Source organism: Cervus canadensis, chromosome 32 (assembly GCF_019320065.1).
Source record: "Cervus canadensis isolate Bull #8, Minnesota chromosome 32, ASM1932006v1, whole genome shotgun sequence".
NCBI classification, from domain to species: domain Eukaryota; kingdom Metazoa; phylum Chordata; class Mammalia; order Artiodactyla; family Cervidae; genus Cervus; species Cervus canadensis.
The window spans coordinates 1,074,036-1,095,112 of record NC_057417.1 but is presented as its reverse complement, the minus strand read 5'-3'; the positions used below and the strand labels follow the sequence as shown (position 1 = coordinate 1,095,112).

Here is a 21,077-nt window from a genome sequence, read left to right as displayed (position 1 = left end):
AGTGTCTTACAAATCTGAATTCCCTCAAGACCTTGAACTCTGCTCAGAACCTTCCCACCATGAAGGTGCAGCTCTCTGACACCTCTGACCACCGGCTCCCCTCCAGCACCAGGCGCCTGACTCATCAAGGCAGGTCTAAGGGGTTAGAGGTTAAGAGAGCGAAAAAAGAAGAAAAAAAATACCAGGCTTACTGACTTTGCAGAGCTTTTTCTGGGGTGATCTTTAAAGAGAAGTACATCTATGTAGAGATTAAGTATGGCATTCACTTACAAAAGAAGAGAAAAGAAAAAACCCAGAATCCTAAGAAAATCTCTTTAATTTTCATCTTTCGGAAATACATTTTTCATTTTTTTTTTATTTCCATGATACAAAAATGTTAAATATCTAACAATGATCTGTAGGAAGCAGATCCACAGGATTCTGTCGCTGTTGTGATCTGTTTCGACAGAGAAAGGGCTGGTACACGGTGTTGATTTGTTATGATTTCACACACATGCACACGTACGCACACTTGCCACCTCACCCCCAGATACCACCAAACAGATAAGACACTGGTCTAAGACATGGAATGCAGCGCTACCTGCGAAAACAGAAATTAACTTTTCACTTGTACACCCCACCATGAGAAACTCACATCTTAGGGGGAGAAAAAAAACAAAAAATCTCCAAATAAATATGCCCCAAAGGTCAAGGCATGTGTTGACGGTGGTAGACATCTTCCTACCAGGAAAACAAGCTTGGGAGTTTTGTGGTTTCAGGCAGCAATGATGAGAAGCCGGCAGACACAACTGAAGTCTTCATGGGAGGCCGTACCACACCCTGGGGCTGCACCCAGGCCTGAGCATGAACCTCTTGAGAGGTTCAACCCCAAATTCATGGTCACAGCACACAAGAGCGTCAGCTCTTTCTGCAGGTCTCACGGTTGGTCTTCCCCTTTGGGTGGATTCTCATACACAGATCTGTGACTGGAGGGTTTCACATAAGCAACAAATAATGACCTTAATGACCTGGTGAATCATCAACGCACGACATAGTCGACAACACGCTGAGCGCCAGCACACGTGAGGCTGAGGAGGAAGGAACACGGCCTTGAAAATAAAAACTGGGGTTTTTTCAGGAGACACACTTGGTTTCAGGCTCCTCCCACACCACAGTGGATTCAGTGAAATGCGCTATGGCTTGCAAACGTGCCAGCTGCCTCTTTCCTTCTCGGCAACAGCACCAGCGGGGTTGTTCCACTCCGGTCCTGGTTACCACGTGTCGGGGACTTCGAAGAGCTTGGCCGAGCTGTCTGAGATGCTTCCTGGTGGGAGAGGACAAAAGAAGGTGAATAAAGAGAGGGCTGCCTTGGGCGGGGGAAAGAAAGAGGAGCTGCCCAGACAGCGCTGACCAGGGCCAGGGCTGGGATGGTCTTGTCACTGGAGAGTGGTGCCCGGCATACAAAGGCCATGCTGCAGAAATATCACCACGGGATCCAGGGAGTGCCTCCTACCTGGGCGTCTGTACTGACTTCACAGGAGTTAAGCATCCTCCAGTGAGCACACAGTCCTGTATTCTTTGCTAGCCAGCATGCCAGGCACTTAGTTCATTTAATCTTCATAAAAGCCCAGTTCAGTGGCACTAATGTGCCTATTTTACAGCAAGTGGCTGAGATGGGGGTCCAGATCCCCCCAGAACCGAGATCCCTGCCAAAGGCCCAGGAGGCTGAGTTTCTCTGTGCTGCAGTGACTGTTAACCAGACGAGAAGTCTCAGGGGCTGGTGGCTAGAGGGAAGCTGACCAGTGGGGGTTCAGACATCCCAAAAGAGATCTGCAAAAGCAGCTTGTAGCTCTTTCCTATTTCAGCAACACTGGCTACAGTCTTCGTGGCCTAAAGGAGCCTCTTCTGTTACACACAGTTTCACCCCAAAGTTACAAGCCCTTCTTCATTCGGAAACTTTCTGCAACAGCACCATTGGACACTGCTTGGACCACTGATGTCCACAGCCAGGTACATGGGAACTAAGTCAGGACACGGCATGTTCATGATGGAAAATGAGGCTGGCCAGGCGCTCCCATACTCAGGATAGCATGCATTATTTAAGCCCTAAGGTAGGGTTGGCAGGGAAACAGGCAAAGCCAGCCCCAGCTAACAGTCCAAGACTGAAAAAGGGGAGAGGTCCATGATGATGCCTGAAGTGGAGAGCAACGTTCAAAAACAGAGGGGCACTTGTTCAGCTGAGGGTGGTTACTGTCCGTGACAGGAAGGCCTAAAGGTAACTAGGTCCAAACATGTGAAATAACATGAGGATTTCTGCTGGCATGAGAATCCGCCCCTCTCCTCCTTTACTGAGATAAAACCCAGAGAGACAGGATGAGAAGAGCAGGAGGGGACGTCATCTGAAGTGTTCTGTCGGGAGTCTCACAGCTGCATGGAACATGCGTGTCCCGGGACTGCTCCAGAGAACTGAAGATGAGGAGATGGTCCCCGTGACCGATTCCCGTGATCCAGTTAGAAAAGGAATAACGGTGGGCCTTCCCTGGTGGGCCAGTGGTTAAGAATCTGCCTGCCAATGTGGGGGACGTGGGTTTGATCCCTGGTCCAGGAAGATTCCATATGCTGTGGGGCAACTGAGCCCATGAGCTGCAACTTCTGAGCCCGCGTGCCCGAGGGCCTGTGCTCGGCAAGACGAGAAGCCACTGCATTGAGAAGCCCTCGCACTGCAACTAGAGAGCCGCCCACCGCTCGCTGCAACTAAAGAAAGCCCTCGCACAGCAACGAAGACCCAGTGTAGCCAAAAATAAATAAATACATAAAACTTAAAAAGGAAAGAAAAGGAGTAAGGGTTATTGAAAAACAAAGCAAAACACAAACAGTCCCCTCCAGGGAACAACTAAATTCTGCAGACGGCCCAGGATAAGATTAAACTAGCCTGACCCCCTTCTCAACCACGCAGTCACACAGTACTGAATGACAGGGAGGAAAACTGACATCAGTGAGGGCGTTTTTATAACTCGCATATCAAAGAAAGAATACAGCAGCCAACCAGATATTCTAAAGGTAAAAGCCACAAGGCCAAATGTGGGGGGGGACCGAAATAACACTGAGAGGGAAAAAGATAAGTGGCTAAAAGCAACTGCGCTGTCATCCTTACCATAGCACCCGCCCTTACCTGGATGGGAGTATATGTGAGTCTGGTGGCCCGCCGCCCCACACACAGAAGTAGGACTTCCCTGGTGGCCTGGTGGTTAAGAATCCACCTTGCAATGCAGGGAACACAGGTTCGATTCCAACTAAGCCTGAGCTCTGCAACTACTGAGCCTGAAGCACAAGGAAGATCCTGCGTGCTGCAACCAAGACCGGAGGCGGCCAAAAACAAATAAACAAAAAGAAACCACACAGGAGTGACTCTGCAAAGAGCAAGTGAGAAACAAGGGGATGAGCAAAGCTGGGGAGAGAGGCAAGTGTGGTGGGACTGTCTCAGTGGCTGGAAGATCCGAGCAACTCTCACCACTGTACCTGTACGGTGCAGGCGATGCTACTTTGGGCCTCAGAGGATTTCCATGATTCAGTTATGTTCCCGGCACAGAGCCAGTTCTGAATGCTCGTTAGCCCCTTCTCCTTGTGGATAAGGTGACCCAACACTGATGTGGTTACTTCCCGGGGAAGCCAACAGCCTGCAGTCAGAGAGCTGCCTAAAATGTGCAGCTGCTGAGAAAGAACGATGTGTACAGAGCAACCAGAATTTTGTGAACCAACTAAAAGAGACCCAGACCAGAGGGGAGCTGAAAGTTAGTGCTGGTGCTCATTCTAGCCCCTTCCAGAAAGGGAGAGCTGTAGACTGTTGAAGGATCCATCTCAAAGCTAGTGGATAAGAAGCTGTGGTCAGTTTTCCAGGGAACTTGCTTTTCACGGCCCTGTGTGGTAAGTAGAAGGCAAAGAAGTACTCAGGAACGACTTTTCCTTTTCAACAGAAACTTCAGGACATCTGTCTCCTGCTATGATGGACTGTACCTTGCATCATATACAAAGGTGAACTCAAAATGGATGGTACACTGAAGTGTAAAACCTGAAACTGGAAAACTTCTAGAAGAAAACCTAGGAGGAGAACTCTGCAATCTTGAGTAAAGCAAAGCTTTCTCACATATGACACCAAAGGCATAATTCAAGGGAAAAAAATGATAAACTGGATTCCATTAAAATGTAAAACATCTACTATTGAAAGGTACTGTTAAGAGAATGAGAAGCACTGTTCAGAAGAATTTGTAAAACACTCAACAGGACTTGTATCCTGAATCCATAAGAACTCTCAAAATTTAATAAAACAACCCAATGAAAAAACAGGCAAGAGATTTAAACACTCATTTCACCAAAGAAGATATTTAAATGGACAAATAATCACATACAAAGACATTTAACACTGTTAGTCACTAGGGAAGTTCAAACCAGAGCTGTAGGAGATGCCAGTCCACACTACAGGAAGGGCACAAAGGTCACGCTGAGCCCTGGTACCCCGGAGAACACTGTGCCAGGTTCTTATAAAACCGAACACACGCTTACCACGCAACACAGCGACTCCACCCTCAGGTGTTTATTCCAAAGAAACGAACACTTAGTTCACATAAAAGCGTACACAGAATGTTTATATCTGCTAGATTCTCAGCCGCTAACAACCTAAATGCCAAAAGGCAAAATGGATAAACAGTGACACGTCTGAAAAGTGGACTGTTACTCCACAGGAGGAGGGGATGAACCAGTGACGTGGGCAACAACAGAGACAAACGTCAAAGGCGTTACGCTAAGGGCAAGACCCAAGGGGTTACTTGTTGAATGATTCCATTTAAGTGACCCTCGGAAAAGGCAAAATTACAGTGACAGAAAGCAGATTGGCTGCCAGGATCTAAGGACGGGGAGGGGCTGACTGCAAAGGGGCACAAGGGAATCTTTTAGAATAACTTTTTATTTCTTGAGCACAGTGATGCTTATATGACTGTACACATTTGTCAAAACTCGTCAGCCTGTACACCTCAAAGTAATGACTTTCACTGTATGTAAACTGAATCTTAATAAAGCTGACCCTGCAAAAGATATGAGGAATGGTGTTTTTAAACCCCCCCAAATTTTAATATAAAGTATTATGCCGATAATTAAAATTATTTGACCAAGAGTTTTTAGATGGGGGAAAACAAAATACTAAATAGCATATAGAGTATGATCCAACTATGCATAAAAACGATAGGTAGAGAGAAATACTTGTTAACAGAGTACCAAGTAACTGCGGGATTTTATATTCTCCTATTTTCCTTCATTTTACTGATTTTCATAGTGAGCCCATTATTTTTATTAACAAAACAACAAAAGAAAGTAAAAAGTGGAAACAAAAGGTGACTGTTTCTGCTGATTTGCCTCTCACCTACTTAAGAGTTGAGGGCTTCCCTGGTAGTTCAGGCAGTAAGGAATCCACCTGCAATGCAGGACACCCAGGTTCATTCCGTGGGTCAGGAAGATCCCCCGGAGAAGGGAATGGCAACCCACTCAGCATTCTTGCCTGGAGAATCCCATGGACTGAGAAGCCTGGCGGGCTACAGTCCATGGGGTCTCAAAGAGTCAGACACAACTTTATATTCCCTTCACTTCACTAATTAGAGTTGAAAGGGAGAAACTCTGAGTTAAGGCAGCTCTTCCCTCATGTGAATCTGAAAAGTTATGCAGCATATCAGAAATCCGCCATCAAATCGTTTCTACAGAGTGGAACTCTTCATACGGAAAGATCCTCTGGGGTGCCATATGGGAGTTTTTAACTAGGAAACGCTCCAAAGGGCCTGGTCATGGGGTGGTTTCCGCAATAAGAAGGCAGGGCTCCCCTGTGTGGAGTGTGGGGAGTCCCCGCGGGCTGCCTGGAGAAAGAGAAAGGGCACTCGGGGAGAACACCGCCCTTAAGTGCAGCATCCCCCTCAGTGAGGCTGAAATCCACATCTGAACTGAGGAATCAGAAAGCTCCCGAGCTGCAGACGGCGTTTCTGACTTCAGGAGGCCTCTAACAGCAAGAGGAGACTGCTGCTCCAAGAAGAGTCTCCATTTTTACAGTGAACCCTAAGGGCTGAGGCTGGGAAAACCAGCAGGTTGGTCACAGCTCCAGTAAACTCTTGGTTCCTGGCAAACATGAGAAGCTCTAACGTGCTGTGTTTTAAACGTAAGGGGGCGAAGAGACGGAACGACGCCGCTACGACATGGCACCAAGTCACCGGGAACAGCCACAGCTCCCAGCCCTGCTCTGGGAACGCTAGCAGCGCTAGACAGGGAACCTCGGCTAGAGGACAGTCTGTCTGTATTTTGAGACTGGCCAGTCCGACCAGCATCAGGCCACTGGAACATGAATTCACTTCCTCAGCAAGAGCAAGGGCACTGTGGACACCCACCCGTCAAACACGGTCTGAGAAACACTTCTTAAGAGACAGCTGATTCCAGCACATACGGCACATGGAAATGTTTCCTTTATGCACCAATGGAGAATACACCTTGAATGCCCCAGAGAAGGGCAGACAGCATTATCAATCTCCATCAACTCCAATATGCATAAAAGGGGGAGGACTGATAGTATACATTTGCTTCCTGAAAATAGGATAGAAACAACTACATTCAGGAGAAAATTATTTACTAAGTCACATGACATGTAGATAAAAAGCTCCAAAAAGGAAGAGTATCTTGGATTTTTATCACATGACTTTATCACAATAAAGTCTGGGTGGGTAGTTGTTTCTGATCTAGAATGGCTGCCAGAAACATTCACCTTTGGGAAGAACCCTTCACTTCCTCTGAAGTTTGGAGACACTTCACATATTCTTCAGGGCCTTTGCTCTGGCTCTGACAGCCCTCCCCACCACCCTCAATAGCAGCTGTATTTGACTTTGCATATCTGTGATTCTTTGAGCCTTTTTCCTCTCTATAAATCAGAGACAGTGACATCTACACTTTACTCAGTTTTTATAATGACTAGATCATAAAGGACATTCCCAGCACAATGTCTGGTATATACTATTAAATGGTCATTTCTTCTGCAACTTAGGTCATTTTGTTCTGTGGGAAGGCATACAGTACTTAACTCTCAGTATATCTTTGATATTAAGATGTATAACTAAGAAAAATGACACTGTTTTGGGGGGAGGGGGATGTCTTGAGCATCAGTTGGCCAGAAATTGCTACGGTACATGATATCCTGTGAAAAAAAGTGAAAGCGTTAGTTGCTCAGCCGTGTCTGACTCTTTGAGACCCCACGGACTGCAGCCCGCCAGGCTCCTCTGTCCATGGAATTCCCCAGGCAAGAATACTGGAGTGGGTTGCCATTCCCTTCTCCAGGGGATCTTCCCAACCCGGGGATCGAACCCAGGTCTCCCTCATTGCAGGTGGATTCTTTACCATCTGAGTCATCAGGGAAGCCCCCGTGATAGCCTATGGTCCTACTTTTTGCTACTTTCCCCTTGGAAAACAGAACACTTCCTACTGGTGGAAGGCTGTCTTCTATGTTTCCCACGCCTTCACCGGCAGTGCTCTGGGCACCCAATGCACCCCACTGAGTCATGGGAGCACCTGGCAAGGTACCGGCCCCGCTGAATTTGGGGACTTCAGTACAAAAAGATTTGGAGTATCCTGTGCATATTTATATCAGAAAAGCCTTGGCCATCATGGATTTGAGTGTCCACATAGAAACGGAAATTAGATAGTAAGAGCAAAAGATGCAGACTAGGACCAAGACAAAAGCATCGATGACTCCCCGGGTGGCTCAGTGGGTATAAGGATCCACCTGCAACGCAGAAGACACCCGAGATGCAGGTGTGATCCCTGGGTTGGGAAGATCCCCTGGAGGAGGGCACGGCAACCCACTCCAGTATTCTCTCACCTGGAGAATCCCACGGACAGAGGAGCCTGGCGAGCTACAGTCCATGGCATCACAAAGAGTTGGACACGACTGAAGCGACTCAGTACGCATGCATGCAAAAGCACTGAAAGAGTTTTTCTGGCTGAGAATTTCATCACTGGCCTTATAAAACGAATTCATGCAAACACTGTTATCACATTGTATGCTTTCATGTATTCAATTTATTGAACACATATTTATTGAGTATCTAATTTGTATAAGGACAAAATCCCTGCATGGAAGGTTAATCTATAGTGAGAAGGATGTATTTAAAATAATAATTACTCAGATATACCACCACAACATTTGATCTTGTTATAAAAGAAAACTAGTGATAATAGTGTGTTCTCTGGAATTTATCATTAAATCTACTGATGAAACACTTTATAGTTAAAAAAAAAAAAAGATACTGTCCCCAGTAGGAGGGGATGCTCAGCTTGATGCCTTAGAACCCTTCTCTGCAGGACAAATGGAGCCACACTGTACCAAACACTCTAATCCAGCTCCACCTCTGGGCTCCTAGGATAATCTGAAGCTTTGGGAGTTTAACACAGACCCTTCAGACTCAAAACTTTGTTGTTGTTCAGTTGCTCAGGCACATTCAACTCTTTGTGACCCCATGGACTATAGCATGCCACGCTTCCCTGTCCTTCACTATGTCCTGTAGCTTGCTCAAACTCATGTCCATTGAGTCAATGATACCATCCAACCATCTCATCCTCTGTCATCTCCTCCTCCTGCCTACAATCTTTCCCAGCATCAGTATCTTTTCCAGTGAGTCAGCTCTTCACATCAGGTGGACAAAGTATTGGAACTTCAGCTTTAGCTTCAGTCCTGCCAATGAATATTCAGGGTTGATTTTCTTTAGGATTGACTGGCTTGATTTCCTAGCTGTGTAAGGGACTCTCAAGAGTCTTCTCAGCACCACAGTTAGAAAACATCAATTTTTCTCTTGTTCATTTTAGGAACTCCTTAAAGTAACCGAGCAACCAAAATTGGTTGACCTGCTGGGCCCAGCACCTGGTATTTTGACCTACATCCTGCAGATACTTTTAGGACTATGTGCTTAAAACAAACCAGCTAAAGAGGATCCAGGGAACTTCCAGGCCTGCACTGTTGGAAGACCTAACCCAATGAATGGCGTTCCAGAAGAAAACTCATTGCTCTTAAGTTATCTGATTCAATTAAAAGTTGTCAAGATGTTTCTCTTTTTTCTTTAGCAGGACAGACAAAGAACTAAAAAAAATTTTTTTTTTTTAAGCTCAAATCTTGTGGCAGTGACAGCTTTACTGTCAATGGGAGAGAAAAAGAGACTATTTAAATGATGGTGTTATAAATTCAAAACCCCAAATAACTCACAGAAAGTTTTCACTTAATATGACGAAAGTTATAAAAGGAGCTAATCTATTAATGCAATCTATTATTAGGTATTTTAATATCTTTGAGACTGTGTTGAGACAGAAGGGAAAAAACCTAAAATCCTGTCCTGAGAAGTAACAGATAATTAAAAATATTCAGGAGATTGAGAAGCGAAGGAAAGCTATCCAAGGAGGGAAAAGCCCCCCGATCCTGGTTATGCTCTGGGTGAGCTCTGAAAGCCACGCTAACATTTAGTATCTAACATCTGTGGAGCAGGTACAATGTGAGAGAGGCATCAGGGCATCAGAGGTGAAGACAATGTTACAGAGTAAAAACTTCTCTAATACTTACAGGAGGGAAATGAGGGGAGACTCACAGATTCAAGGAGACAGTGAAAACACACAGCCCAGACTTCAAGTAAGAACTCACATTTTCAGTTAAAGTGCAGCTTCAGCACAGTGCATAAAAAGGCATCTGTGACATTCCTGCTGTCTTGGATTTCATTAATATCAATGAGATTCAGAAAACGCCCTGCAGGCAGATCAAGCCACATGTAAAAAGAGGAACTAACTGAAACACAATGGATTCTTGGCCTGGGTATGAATCAAGTTCCAGGGCTCCACTCCTATCCTTCGACATGACTGTTGGTTCCAACTAACGGGGGTGACTGTCACGAAGTCAGATACAGGAGAGGAGTAACTTCCCTCTCAGGCATCCCCTCATTCCAAGGAGACAACACGTAACTGCACTTAAAAATATCCACTTTCTTGCAGGCCTGACTTAAGTGCTCCATGACCTTGGGCAAGTCACACAATCTTCAGGCCTCGGTTTCCTCTTTTCTTCTTTTCCTTCCTCCCTCCTTCCTTCAAAAAATTTTTAATTGAAGTATAGTTGATTTACAATGTTGTGTTAGTTTCTGATCTATAGCAAAATGATTCAGTTATATATATACATATAGATGTTTTTCATATTCTTTTCCATTATGGTTTATTACAGGATATTGAATATAGCCCCCCATTCTATACACTAGGACCTTGTTTATCTATTTTATATATAGCAGTTTGTATCTGCTAATCTCAGACTCCTAGTTTATCCCTCCCCTGCCCCCTTTCCCCTTTGATAGCCATAAATTTGTTTTCTATGTCTGTGAGTCTGTTTTTGTTTTGTAAATAAGCTCATTTGTATCGTATTTTAGATTCCACATAGAAGGGATATCATATTGTATTTGTCTTTCTCTTTCTGACATTTGGCTTAGTATGATAATCTCTAGGCGCATCCATGTTGCTGCAAATGGCATTATTTCATTCTTTTTTACGGTTGAGTAATATTCCATGTATATATGTACCACATCTTTATCCATTCATCTGTCAACGGACATTTAGGCTGTTTCCATGTCTTGGTTATCATACACAGTGTGGTTATGAACACTGAGGTGCATGTTTCTTTTAGAATTAGTTTTCTCCAGATATATGTCCAGAAGTGAGATTGCTGGATCACATGGCAAGTGTATTTTTAGCTTTTAAAGGAACCTTCATGCTGTTCTCCATAGTGGCTGTACCAACTTTCGTTCCTACCAATTTTTTTGTACACTCTCTACAACATTTATTATTTGTAGACTTTTTGACGATGGCCATTCTGACCATTGTGAGGTGATACCTCATTGTAGTTTTTATTTGCATTTCTCTAACAATTAGTGATATCTAGCATCTTTTCATCTGTATGCCTTCTTTGGAGAAATGTCTACTTAGGTCTTTTGCCCATTTGTTGATTGGGTAGTGTACTTTTCTGCTGCTGATTTGCATGAGCTGCATGTATATTTTGGAAATTAAGCCTCTGTCAATTGCATCGTTTGCAACATTTTCTCCCATTCCATAGATTTTATCTTTTCAATTTGTTTATAGTTTTCTTTGCTGTATAAGAGCTTCCCTACTGTCTCAGAGGGTAAAAAGGTTGTAAGATTGAGTAGGCCCCATTTGTTCATTTTTGCTTTTGTTTCTATTGCCTTGGGAGACTGACCTAAGAGAACATTGCTAAGACTTAAGTCAGATAACGTTTTGCCCATGTTCTCTTCTAGGAGTTTTATGATGCCATGTCTTACACTTAAGTCTTAAGCCATTTTGAGTTTACTTTTGTGTATGGTGTGAGGGAGTCTTCCAATGTCACTGATTTACACGTGGCTGTCCAGCTTGGCCAACACACTTGCTGAAGACACTGCCTTCTCTCAGGCCTCCGTTTTCTTCATTGTAAAATGGACCATGATGCCTACCACAGAGATTTGAAGGAAAGTGTTTCAGGCAAGTGTGAGGGGCAGCGCTGGGCCCTCCACAAGCACTTGGTCAGCAGCAGCTGTCCTTTCTGTCACTGTGACAGTTTGCTGAGCAGGTTCTGGTTGGATCTCCTAGGCAGGGCCTTTCTCAGGCTCTGGCTGCCCCACAGCCCCTTTCTTGCCTAGCACTCGGGCCTGCAGAAGGTCTGAGCACAAACGGCTGGGTGAGCTCCTGGTGCCTCCAAAGCATGTCTGGGGGACGGAGGGGATGTGGGACTCGGCTCACCTTCTCTTTCTCCTTTTGGTTTTTTTTCCTACTCCTTTTTAAAAAATTATTTATACTTACTTAATTAAAAAAATTTTTTTTTAATTAATTAATTTTTTGGCTGTGCTGGGTCTTCACTGCTGTGTGTGGGCTTTCTCTAGCTGCAGTGGGGTTGGGGGAGACTACTCTCTAATTGCAGTGTATGGACTTCTCATTGTGGTGGCGTCTCTTGTCCCCGCTGGCATGTGGGATCTTCCCACACCAGAGATCAAACCCGTGTCCCCTGCATTGGCAGGCAGATTCTTAACCACTGGACTACCAAGGAAGTCCTTGCTCTGCTTCTTACTAGCTACATGCGCATTTCTTTGCCACTCTGAGCTCAGACATCTCCATCACTAAAACAAGGATGAGTTCCTAGGTCAGAGCTGTCGTGAGAATGAAATTCAACCAGGAGAGAGAAGGCTCCTACTGCACTGTCTAGCACACAGTGGGTTCACAACATGTGTTCATTTCCCATTTCCTTTGCTTCTTATGTAACTCTGCTTACAAGAGAAATTCAGGCTGTCTGGGGTTGGGCTAGAACAGTGAAAATTCTACTGAAAATAACACGTGTAGGAGTTGAGCTCTGTACAAACTCACACACACATTTAAAATACTGAGGTGACTTTATACACATCACGAAACCTCTAAACAATGGAGGAGAGGGAGAAGGTTACTAAAATGGACTGATCATCTTTAACAAGGAGGCCCCTGCCAAGCCTCACGCTGTCCAGAGCCAGGGCTGTTAAGGGATTCCTCAAATTAAAATGAAAATGATCCAAAAAACATCTGGTCCCGTTTTGGGCTACATGGGTTTGGCCATCAACTGAAGCCCTGATGTAATTTCTCCCCCCAAATGAGAGTTGCTAGAGCACGGAAGAGGACTCAGCTCCGGAGCCTTGGTCAGACTCGATACAAACCTGTCGGAGAAAGGTCCTTCTTCATCCTTTTTAGTTTCTTGGCCTTTTTCCTTCCCTCTGAGAGAGGTTCTGCACAGGGATCTGTCTGCTCAAGCTCAGTGTCAGAAATCTCCCCCGATACTCGGGCCTCCAGGCCGGCTTCTGCTCGACTGGGACTCAGGTTTCTCTTTCCTACTGTGCTGGTGGCTGTGAGACTGAAATGCAAATAGAGGAACAACATGAAAGGTGCCGAGAGGAACTGAAGACTAAGCCTATAAAAATATTTTAACGTTCTTAATTCTATTAACACTTAACTAGCAATCAGACAATGCAGGCAGCTGCTGCCTGGGGGTGCAGGCAAAGACCTCACTGTGAACTGAAGTCTAAACCTCTACCTGCAGCAAGCCTATTCAGAGGGATCTTCTGTACCAGCCTTGTCACAGATAGACACAAATCTAAAAGTGTTTAAAAGAAACAAGTTTCAATGAAAATCCCTGGTCTTTATTTTGATAAGAGTTACGAACAGCCGACTCATTGGGAAAGTCCCTGATGCAGGGGAAGACTGAAGGCAGAAGAAGAGGGCGATAGAGGATGAGATGGTTGGATGGCATCCCTGACTCAATAGACATGAGTCTGAGCAAACTCCAAGAGACAGTGAAGGACAGGAGGCTTGGCGCCCTGTATTCCATGGGGCAGAAAAGAGTCAGACATGACTGAACGGCTAAACAACAGCCCTAACTGAAGAGTACAACAGACAGCACAGCAATCGTAACAAAGCAGTCGCATGGATTACACTAGATCACAAAATAGCATTGTTACTTACATGCCTGCCTAATAGATACATAGGAGAACAGGAGAATTCTTGAGTCTGTCTGTGGTCACACTACTTGTGCATTTGAATATACTTAAGGGGCATACTCCGGGGCTTCCTGGGTGGTTCAGCAGTCAAGAGTCTGCCTGCCAATGCAGGAGACACAGACTTGATCCTTGGGTTGGGAAGATCCCTCGGGTAGGAAAATGGCAATCCACTCCAGTATTCTTGCCTGGGAAATCACATGGACGGAGGAGCCTGGCAGGTTACAGTCCATAGAATCGCAAAGACACAACCATACCCCACCTTCATATAATTCTCTTCTATTCCAAAAAAGTGATTTGTCAAGATTATCATTAAACCTGGCTTCATTTTTAAAGCTTTACAGGATTTGACATGTTGAATTAGATCAGATTACATGTCCTGATTTTCCTTAAGAAAGTATGTTCCCTGAAATAGAACTTGATAAAAACAGAGACCACATGGCCAATGTGAGTCCTGTCTCCTCTAAATGAGTCTTACAGGTTTTTTTTTTTTTTTATATAGCCCCATGTTATGAAAAGTATTAAGAATCCAGTCATTCCCCCTAAGGGAGGCCATTCCAGCCCAGAGAGAAGGGTGGATAGCGTGAGAGAGAACATGAGCATGGCCCTGGGTCAGCCTTCCCTAGGAATTGAGTGCTTTAAAACATGGGTCCCCAACCCCAGACCACGGACCTGTACTGGGTGATGAACTGGGCCGCATGGCAGGAGGTGAGCGGTGGGCCAGCGAGCCAAGTTTCATCTGTATTCACACCCGCTTCCCATCGCTCCTATTACCGACCAAGCTCCGCCTCCTGTCGGATCAGTGGGGGCAGTAGATTCTCATATGACAGCGAAACCCATTGTGAACTGTGCATGTGAGGGATCTAGGTTGCAAGCTCCTTATGAGAATCATCCTGAAACCACCACCCACCCCAGTCAGTAGAAAGAGTTTGTCCTCCATGAACCTGGTCCCTGGTGCCAAAAAGGGTTGGGCACCGCTGCTTCAAAAATGTTACCTATAAAGCACTCAGGCTACTCAATTATTCAAGTTCAGAAATGTTACTCCTGCACTTCCCGCTTCCCTGTACCTTACACTTGCTAACTCACAAGAAGAAGGTGGTGGTGCTTAAAAGCCATAGGAAGCAAAAGCCCAGAGCAGACGGCCTCTTAAGACGGGCTGGCTGGCCTGCCACTGTCCTCTTTTCACCTGTATTATCTGCAGCTTTCAGAAACATCTTTTATTGAGGGGACATGAAGAAAAAGGAGAATACCAATAGCAGTATTTTGTGGGGCGGGGAGGTGGGTAATAAAAATTCAAGCTAAAGTTTGCTGTTTGAAAACTGATAATACCTTTAAATTTTTCTTAAAAACTAAAACTATTTTTGGCTGGTGTCAAGGAATTTTGGAAAATTCAGAAAGCACAAAAAGGAAGATAACAAGGCCATATCCCTCCATCTCAAAAGGGGTAGGAGGCCTAAATATTCCTCTGTGCTGTAAACCCTGGAACATGACAGCCTCTGAGACATAAATGTTTAATGAAAACTCAGATGGAACCATCGGTACTTCAAGAAATACAAAGCCCTGAAATACCCCTAACTGCACACAGAAATCTAGCAGATGATAAAGGTAGTAATCAGGGATTTCCCTCGTGGTCCAGTGGTTAAGAATCTGCCTTGCAATGCAGGGGACACAGGTTCGATCTCTGGTCCAGGAACTAATTTCCCACATGCTGAGGGGCCACTAAGCCCAAGTGCCACAACTAGAGAGCCCGCTCACCGCGACAAAAGATCCTGCATGACGCAATTAAGACCCGAGGCGGTCAAATAAATAAAATTTTTTTTGGTAATGGTAGTATTCAAATTCTCCTGGAGGAAGAAATGGCAACCCATTCTGGTATTCCTGCCTGAAAATTTCCATGGACAGAGGAGTTGGGTGGGCTACAGTCCAAATGGTTGCAAAGAGTCAGATACAACAGAGTGACTAAGCTCACACATTCAAATTACTGGGGCAGAAATAAACTTTCAAAAAAATGGTGGTGGGACAAATGGAAAAAGATAACCCATTCTTCACCCACAAAAAAGAAAAAATGTTAAAATGGATCAGATATCTAATGTGAAAAATGAACCTAAACACGTACCGAAGGAAAACATGGATGAATTCCTCCAAAACCTGGGTGTAGACAAAGGCATTATGACTCACCATGACTCACAATCCATATATAATAAAAGATTTATAAATCTGATCACTTAAAAATAAAAATCCATTGCATGGCACAGTGAAGACAAATGAGAAACTAGGAGAAAATATTTGTAAAGTGTATCACAGACAAAAGGCTAATGTCCCTAGTATACAAGTAAAACTCAAAATTAAAGGAAAAAAAGACCAAAATTCTATAGGAAAATCAGCAAAACTATGACTAAATAGCTCATTACACACACAGATAGACGGACCACACACACACGCCCCTTAAACACACACAAAAAATGTTCAATTACTCCTTATACACACAGAAAGATGTTCAATTCCATTCATGATGCAAAATAAAATGAAATACTGTTTCTCACCATTAGATTGGCAAAAACATTCAAATGCTTGATGAAATACTCTGTTGGTGAGACTATGGAAATAGGCACTCACACGCCACTAGTGAGAATGAAAAATGGTCCAACTCTTCCAGAAGCAAATGTGCCAGTATTTAACAAAACTATGTATGTTTACCCTTTGAGCCAGCAATCCCACTTGGAGGAATTCAGAAGATATACCTCCAACAATGCAAAAATATTTACATACAAGATTACTCATTGCCACTTATTTGTTATTAGGATACTTTATTGCCAAATATCCAAATGTCTAAGTATAGGAAATTGGTTAAATAATTTGATTATAAATTGGTTGAATAAACTGCTACGTACAGTCAAAGTAACTAAGCAGTTACAAGAAAGAATGATGATCTCAAAGAACTGACATGGAACAATTTCCAGTGAAAATGGTGAAAAAAAGCAAAGTGCAAACAAGCAATTTATGAACTTGTATTCCCAATCTTGGGTGGAACATTGGGGTGGATGGTAGAATTAAAAAAAAAAAATCCTGAACCCTTCAGTAGGTTTGCTTCTGTAGTTGAATGAGAGAAGCGATTCTGAAAATGTCTGGATACACATTAATGCTTAGCAAATTACTGAAAGTATTGATGTAGTTGGAAGACAGATATGCAAATATTGGAATGGGAGACGGCAAGGGGGACCCTGTGGGGATGGAATGAAACTGGAGATATGAATATTGGCATGGCATATCTAAAAAAAAATTTTTTTTAGTGGCTATTTTCTATTATTTTCCCTATTTCTTTCTTTGTAAAGAAGTATTTATTTATTTGCTTGCAACACAGGATCTTCAATTTTCATTGTGGCATGAAGGACCTTCAGTTGAAGCATGTGAACTCTTAGTTGTGACATGTGGGATCTAGTTCCCTGATCAAGGATCGAACCTGGGACCCCTGCATTGGGAGCACAGAGTCTTAGTCACTGGACACCAGGGAAGTCCCTGGACTTGGGATTTCTAAAGAAAGTATGTGTACACATGTGCATGTTTACGTGCATGCATGTATATGACATATATGTGTATATATCCATGCACATATTTCCCAGTATTGCCCACTGAAAGAACACAGAAGGAAAAAAATTCCAGTGGTCACAAGCACACGTAGTGTCCAGATTATAATGTCTAACACCATGCACCGCTGTAAACAAAAAGGGCTCCTCAAAGAACTTGATTCCAGGGCTGGGGTAAAAGAGGCACAAAATGAGCCCAGAGTCTCTTGCTACACAAGAAAGTAGGAAACTGCTCAAGAGGTGATGGTGGCATGTCACAAGGACACAGGAACCAGGTGGAAAGGGCTCCTACTGACCAGGTATGTGAGCACCCAAGTAATTTAGGGGGCAATAGTACATTCTAAACCACTGAGAAAAGACAGGAACCCATGGGTCTGCATCAACACACAACAGAGAGAGACACAGAGAGGAGGGAAGAGCTCTTATTTCTGGTTACATGCTGAGTAGGAAATGGTAAAGGTAGAGAGAGATGGAATTGGCAAATTATCCGTCGGTAACCATCACATGAAGAATGACTGATGCAAAAATATCAAGAGATGCTACATCAGAGGAGATGCTTTGATGAAGTGCAGGATATCTGCATGATCTTAAAGTGTCTCTCCCAAGACTGACAGCCTGAGAAGGGCACAGCATCACTTCTGCAGTATTCTAGTCAGGATGCATAACCTGAATGTAATCATGAAGAAACATCAGACAAACCCAAATGAAAAAAATACCTTATTGAAAAAAAAGTGGGGTGAAGGTCTGGTGTCCTTCAAAAATGTCATTGTCGTAAAACTAAAGAGACTAAAGAGACACTGAAAATTAGTTGCAACACATTGTCACAGACTGGATCTTATACTAGAGACAAAAAAGCTATAAAGATAATATTAGATCAAATAATAAAACTAGAATATGAATAGGAGATTACTGTATTATATCAATGTAAAATTACTGAAGTTGATAACTATACCACAGTTACACTAAAGAATATCAATACCCTTAGAGTATTTAGGGATTAAAGATCATGTTGCTGCTAACTTCCTCCTGGATGGCTAACTTTTTGGAGTGATGTTAACACTCTGTATCTTTATACAGAATACACTTTTGCCAGAACTGGACCTCAACATTAGGTAGGTTTTCTATGAGTATCAGGATTGACTGCATTAATTTTAGCCTGAATTTGCAGATGACGATTTTGCAGGTGTTTGCTGGAAACATTATTTATATCCTCATCGTAGGTCACTGGGGTATTCTTGGCCCACAAAACCCATGAATGTGTAGTGTTCCTCTTGATAAACTAAGTCTACTATGCATCAAATCTATGCGAGCACCTTGCCTCTGGGAGGTTCCCGTTTTTATATGACTTTTAATTTTACAAAGCATTTTCAGAAACATTTTCCCCAATTAATTTACAACACATTTCTTAGTTCTTTTTTTTTTTCCAGCACCCGTCAGCATGTGGGAATATCAGTTCCCCAATGAGGGGTCAGAGCAAGGCCCCGGGCACTGGAAGTGAAGAGTCTTAACCACTGGACCACTAGGAAAGTCCCCATATATTTTTTTTTTTTGCTTCACTAGGTCTTTGTTGCTGTGCATGGGCTTCTCTCCAGTGGCCAACAACAGGCTCTAGAGTGCATGAGCTCAGTGGTTGTGGCACGTGGGCTTGGTTGTGGCCTTGCAGTATGTGGGATCCCTGACCAGGGATCAAACCTGTGTCCCCTGCATTGGAAGATAGATTCTTAACCACTAGATCACCAGGGGAGATCTCCAGTTCAGTTCAGTCGCTCTTTTGCAACCCCATGGACTGCAGCATGCCAGGCTTCCCTATCCATCACCAACTCCCAGAGCTTGCTCAAACTCACGTCCATCACATCAGTGATGCCATCCAACCATCTCATCCTTTTAAGGATGGTCACAGTTTCTCTTCCAAGGAGCAAGCGTCTTTTAATTTCATGGCAGTTCTTAATCTACAGTTTCTGCTGTCAAATAAGAAGTCTCTGCTCTCTAGGAGGGGCTACTGTTTACTGGATATTTTGGCTGAGATAGCCCTCACATAGGTATGAAATTAATACAGTTCAGATATTTAAATATGCATTTGTATGAAATATCTACACAGATATAAAATTTTCTCAACTGTTACTCTTCCATTAAAAATAAAAACTGTGACTGTATCCCATATAGCTTAACTAAAGTGGTTTTGGATCAAAAACAGTTTTTATTAAACACTGAAAACCAGATTTAGGCAGGAAGGCCTTTAAGTTTTTGATTATCCATATTTATGGCCCAGTGGTGTGTGTGTGTGTGTGTGTAGACACTCTCAATATATGCAAGTTGATAGGCTAGTCCTTTACAGATTGATTTTAAAGGTCAAAAGTCAGAATGAAACCCTGGCAAAACAGCCTCCCATGAGTCTGAGCTCACTTCGCATGCAGAATTAGAATGCACAAAGTGAACTACTTTATAATGCATATCAAGTGCACATTTAAATCCATGAAACAAGTGGTGACTGATTTAAAAAATAAAATGTTAGAGAAACAACATGGTGTGTCAAAACTGAACAGTAAACCTTTCTTAGTGTCTATATGGGGGAATGCAAATGATAAGCTGGCCTGGCTACAATAGCTCTTAGGTCAAACTTAGAATTCTGCTACAAGACATCGTTAACAATGCAGCAACTACAAATCAAACTCTGCCAGGGTGAATATCTCCATTAACTTCCTCCTTTTAGTACAAAAGAAGGTTTGCTAACAGAAAGGTCACATTTATGAGCTTCTACAAATGCCTTTTTCTGTAAAACCACAAAAATCTGACTGCCTCAGGAAAAATTTCCCCTCTTTACTTTTAATTAGGGCATTATCTACATGCAGTTAAATTCACTCATTTTAAGTATACAGTTCAGTCAATTTTTATTATTTGTTTGTTTGGCTGTACCGGGTCTTAGTTGTGGCATGTGGGACCTTGTTCCCTGACCAGGGATTGAACCTGGGCTCCCTGCATTGGGAGTGTGGAGTCTTAGCCACTGGACCAACCAGAGAAGTCCCCAGTTTGGTTAATTTTTGAAACTGTATGTAGCCAGGTAAGCACTGTAACAATCAAGATAGACATGGCTTTCCTTTCTCTAAAAATATTCCTTGTGCCACTGTGCACTCAATTCCCTTCCCAGCAACCACTGATCTGCCTGCAGTCCCCATAACTTTGCTTTTTCTAATGGTTCATATGAATGGTTCTAATGGTTACATATGAATGAAATCATACAGTATTTAGTCTCTTCTGTTTGACTCTTATGCTTAGCATAATACTCTGAGAACCAGCCACACAGTTGAAAGGATTGATATTTTATTCCTTTTATTACTAAATAATATTATTTCATAGTATGGCTATACTGCAATTCATTTACTCATTTACCAGTTGATGGACATCTGGGCTGCTTCCAATAGTCTGCTACTATAAATAGGAGTACTACACACATCCGTGTAAAGGCTTTTCTGAGTTTTTTTAATCGTGGCAAAAGACACACAACATAAAACTACCGCCTCAGTGGAATTAAGTACATTTATATTGTTGTGCAACCGTCACCACCATCCTTTCCCAGAACTCTTTCCACTTTGCACAACTGAAACTCTGTACCCATTAAACATTAATACCCCATTCCCTTCTCCTCCCAGGCCCTGGTAACCACCATTTTACTTCTCTATCTATGATTTTGACTACTCTAGTAGGTACTTCATAGAAGTGGAACCATATAGTATTTGGCTTTTTTTCATTTAGCACAATGTCAAACAAGGTTCATCCATGTTGTTGCGTGGGTCAGAATTTCATTCCTTTTTCAGGCTGAATAAAAGCCCATTGTATAGGGCATCTCTGGTGGCTCAGTGGCAAAAAAAAAAAAAAAAAAAAAAAAAAAAAAATCCATCTGCCAATGCAGGAGATACGG

General features: G+C 43.3%; 1 protein-coding gene across 1 annotated transcript in view; it reads right to left on the bottom strand.

Annotated features, from left to right (window-relative positions):
* Nucleotides 1–298: 298 nt before the first annotated feature.
* The window catches only part of LOC122432858 (poly(A)-specific ribonuclease PARN-like), an 853,726-nt gene continuing 832,947 nt past the window's right edge, over nt 299–21,077 (bottom strand). The window contains 2 exon segments of the mRNA XM_043455121.1: nt 299–1,303; nt 12,744–12,937. Of these exon segments, the coding sequence (XP_043311056.1) occupies nt 1,251–1,303; nt 12,744–12,937 (247 nt within the window). The 3' untranslated portion in view covers nt 299–1,250.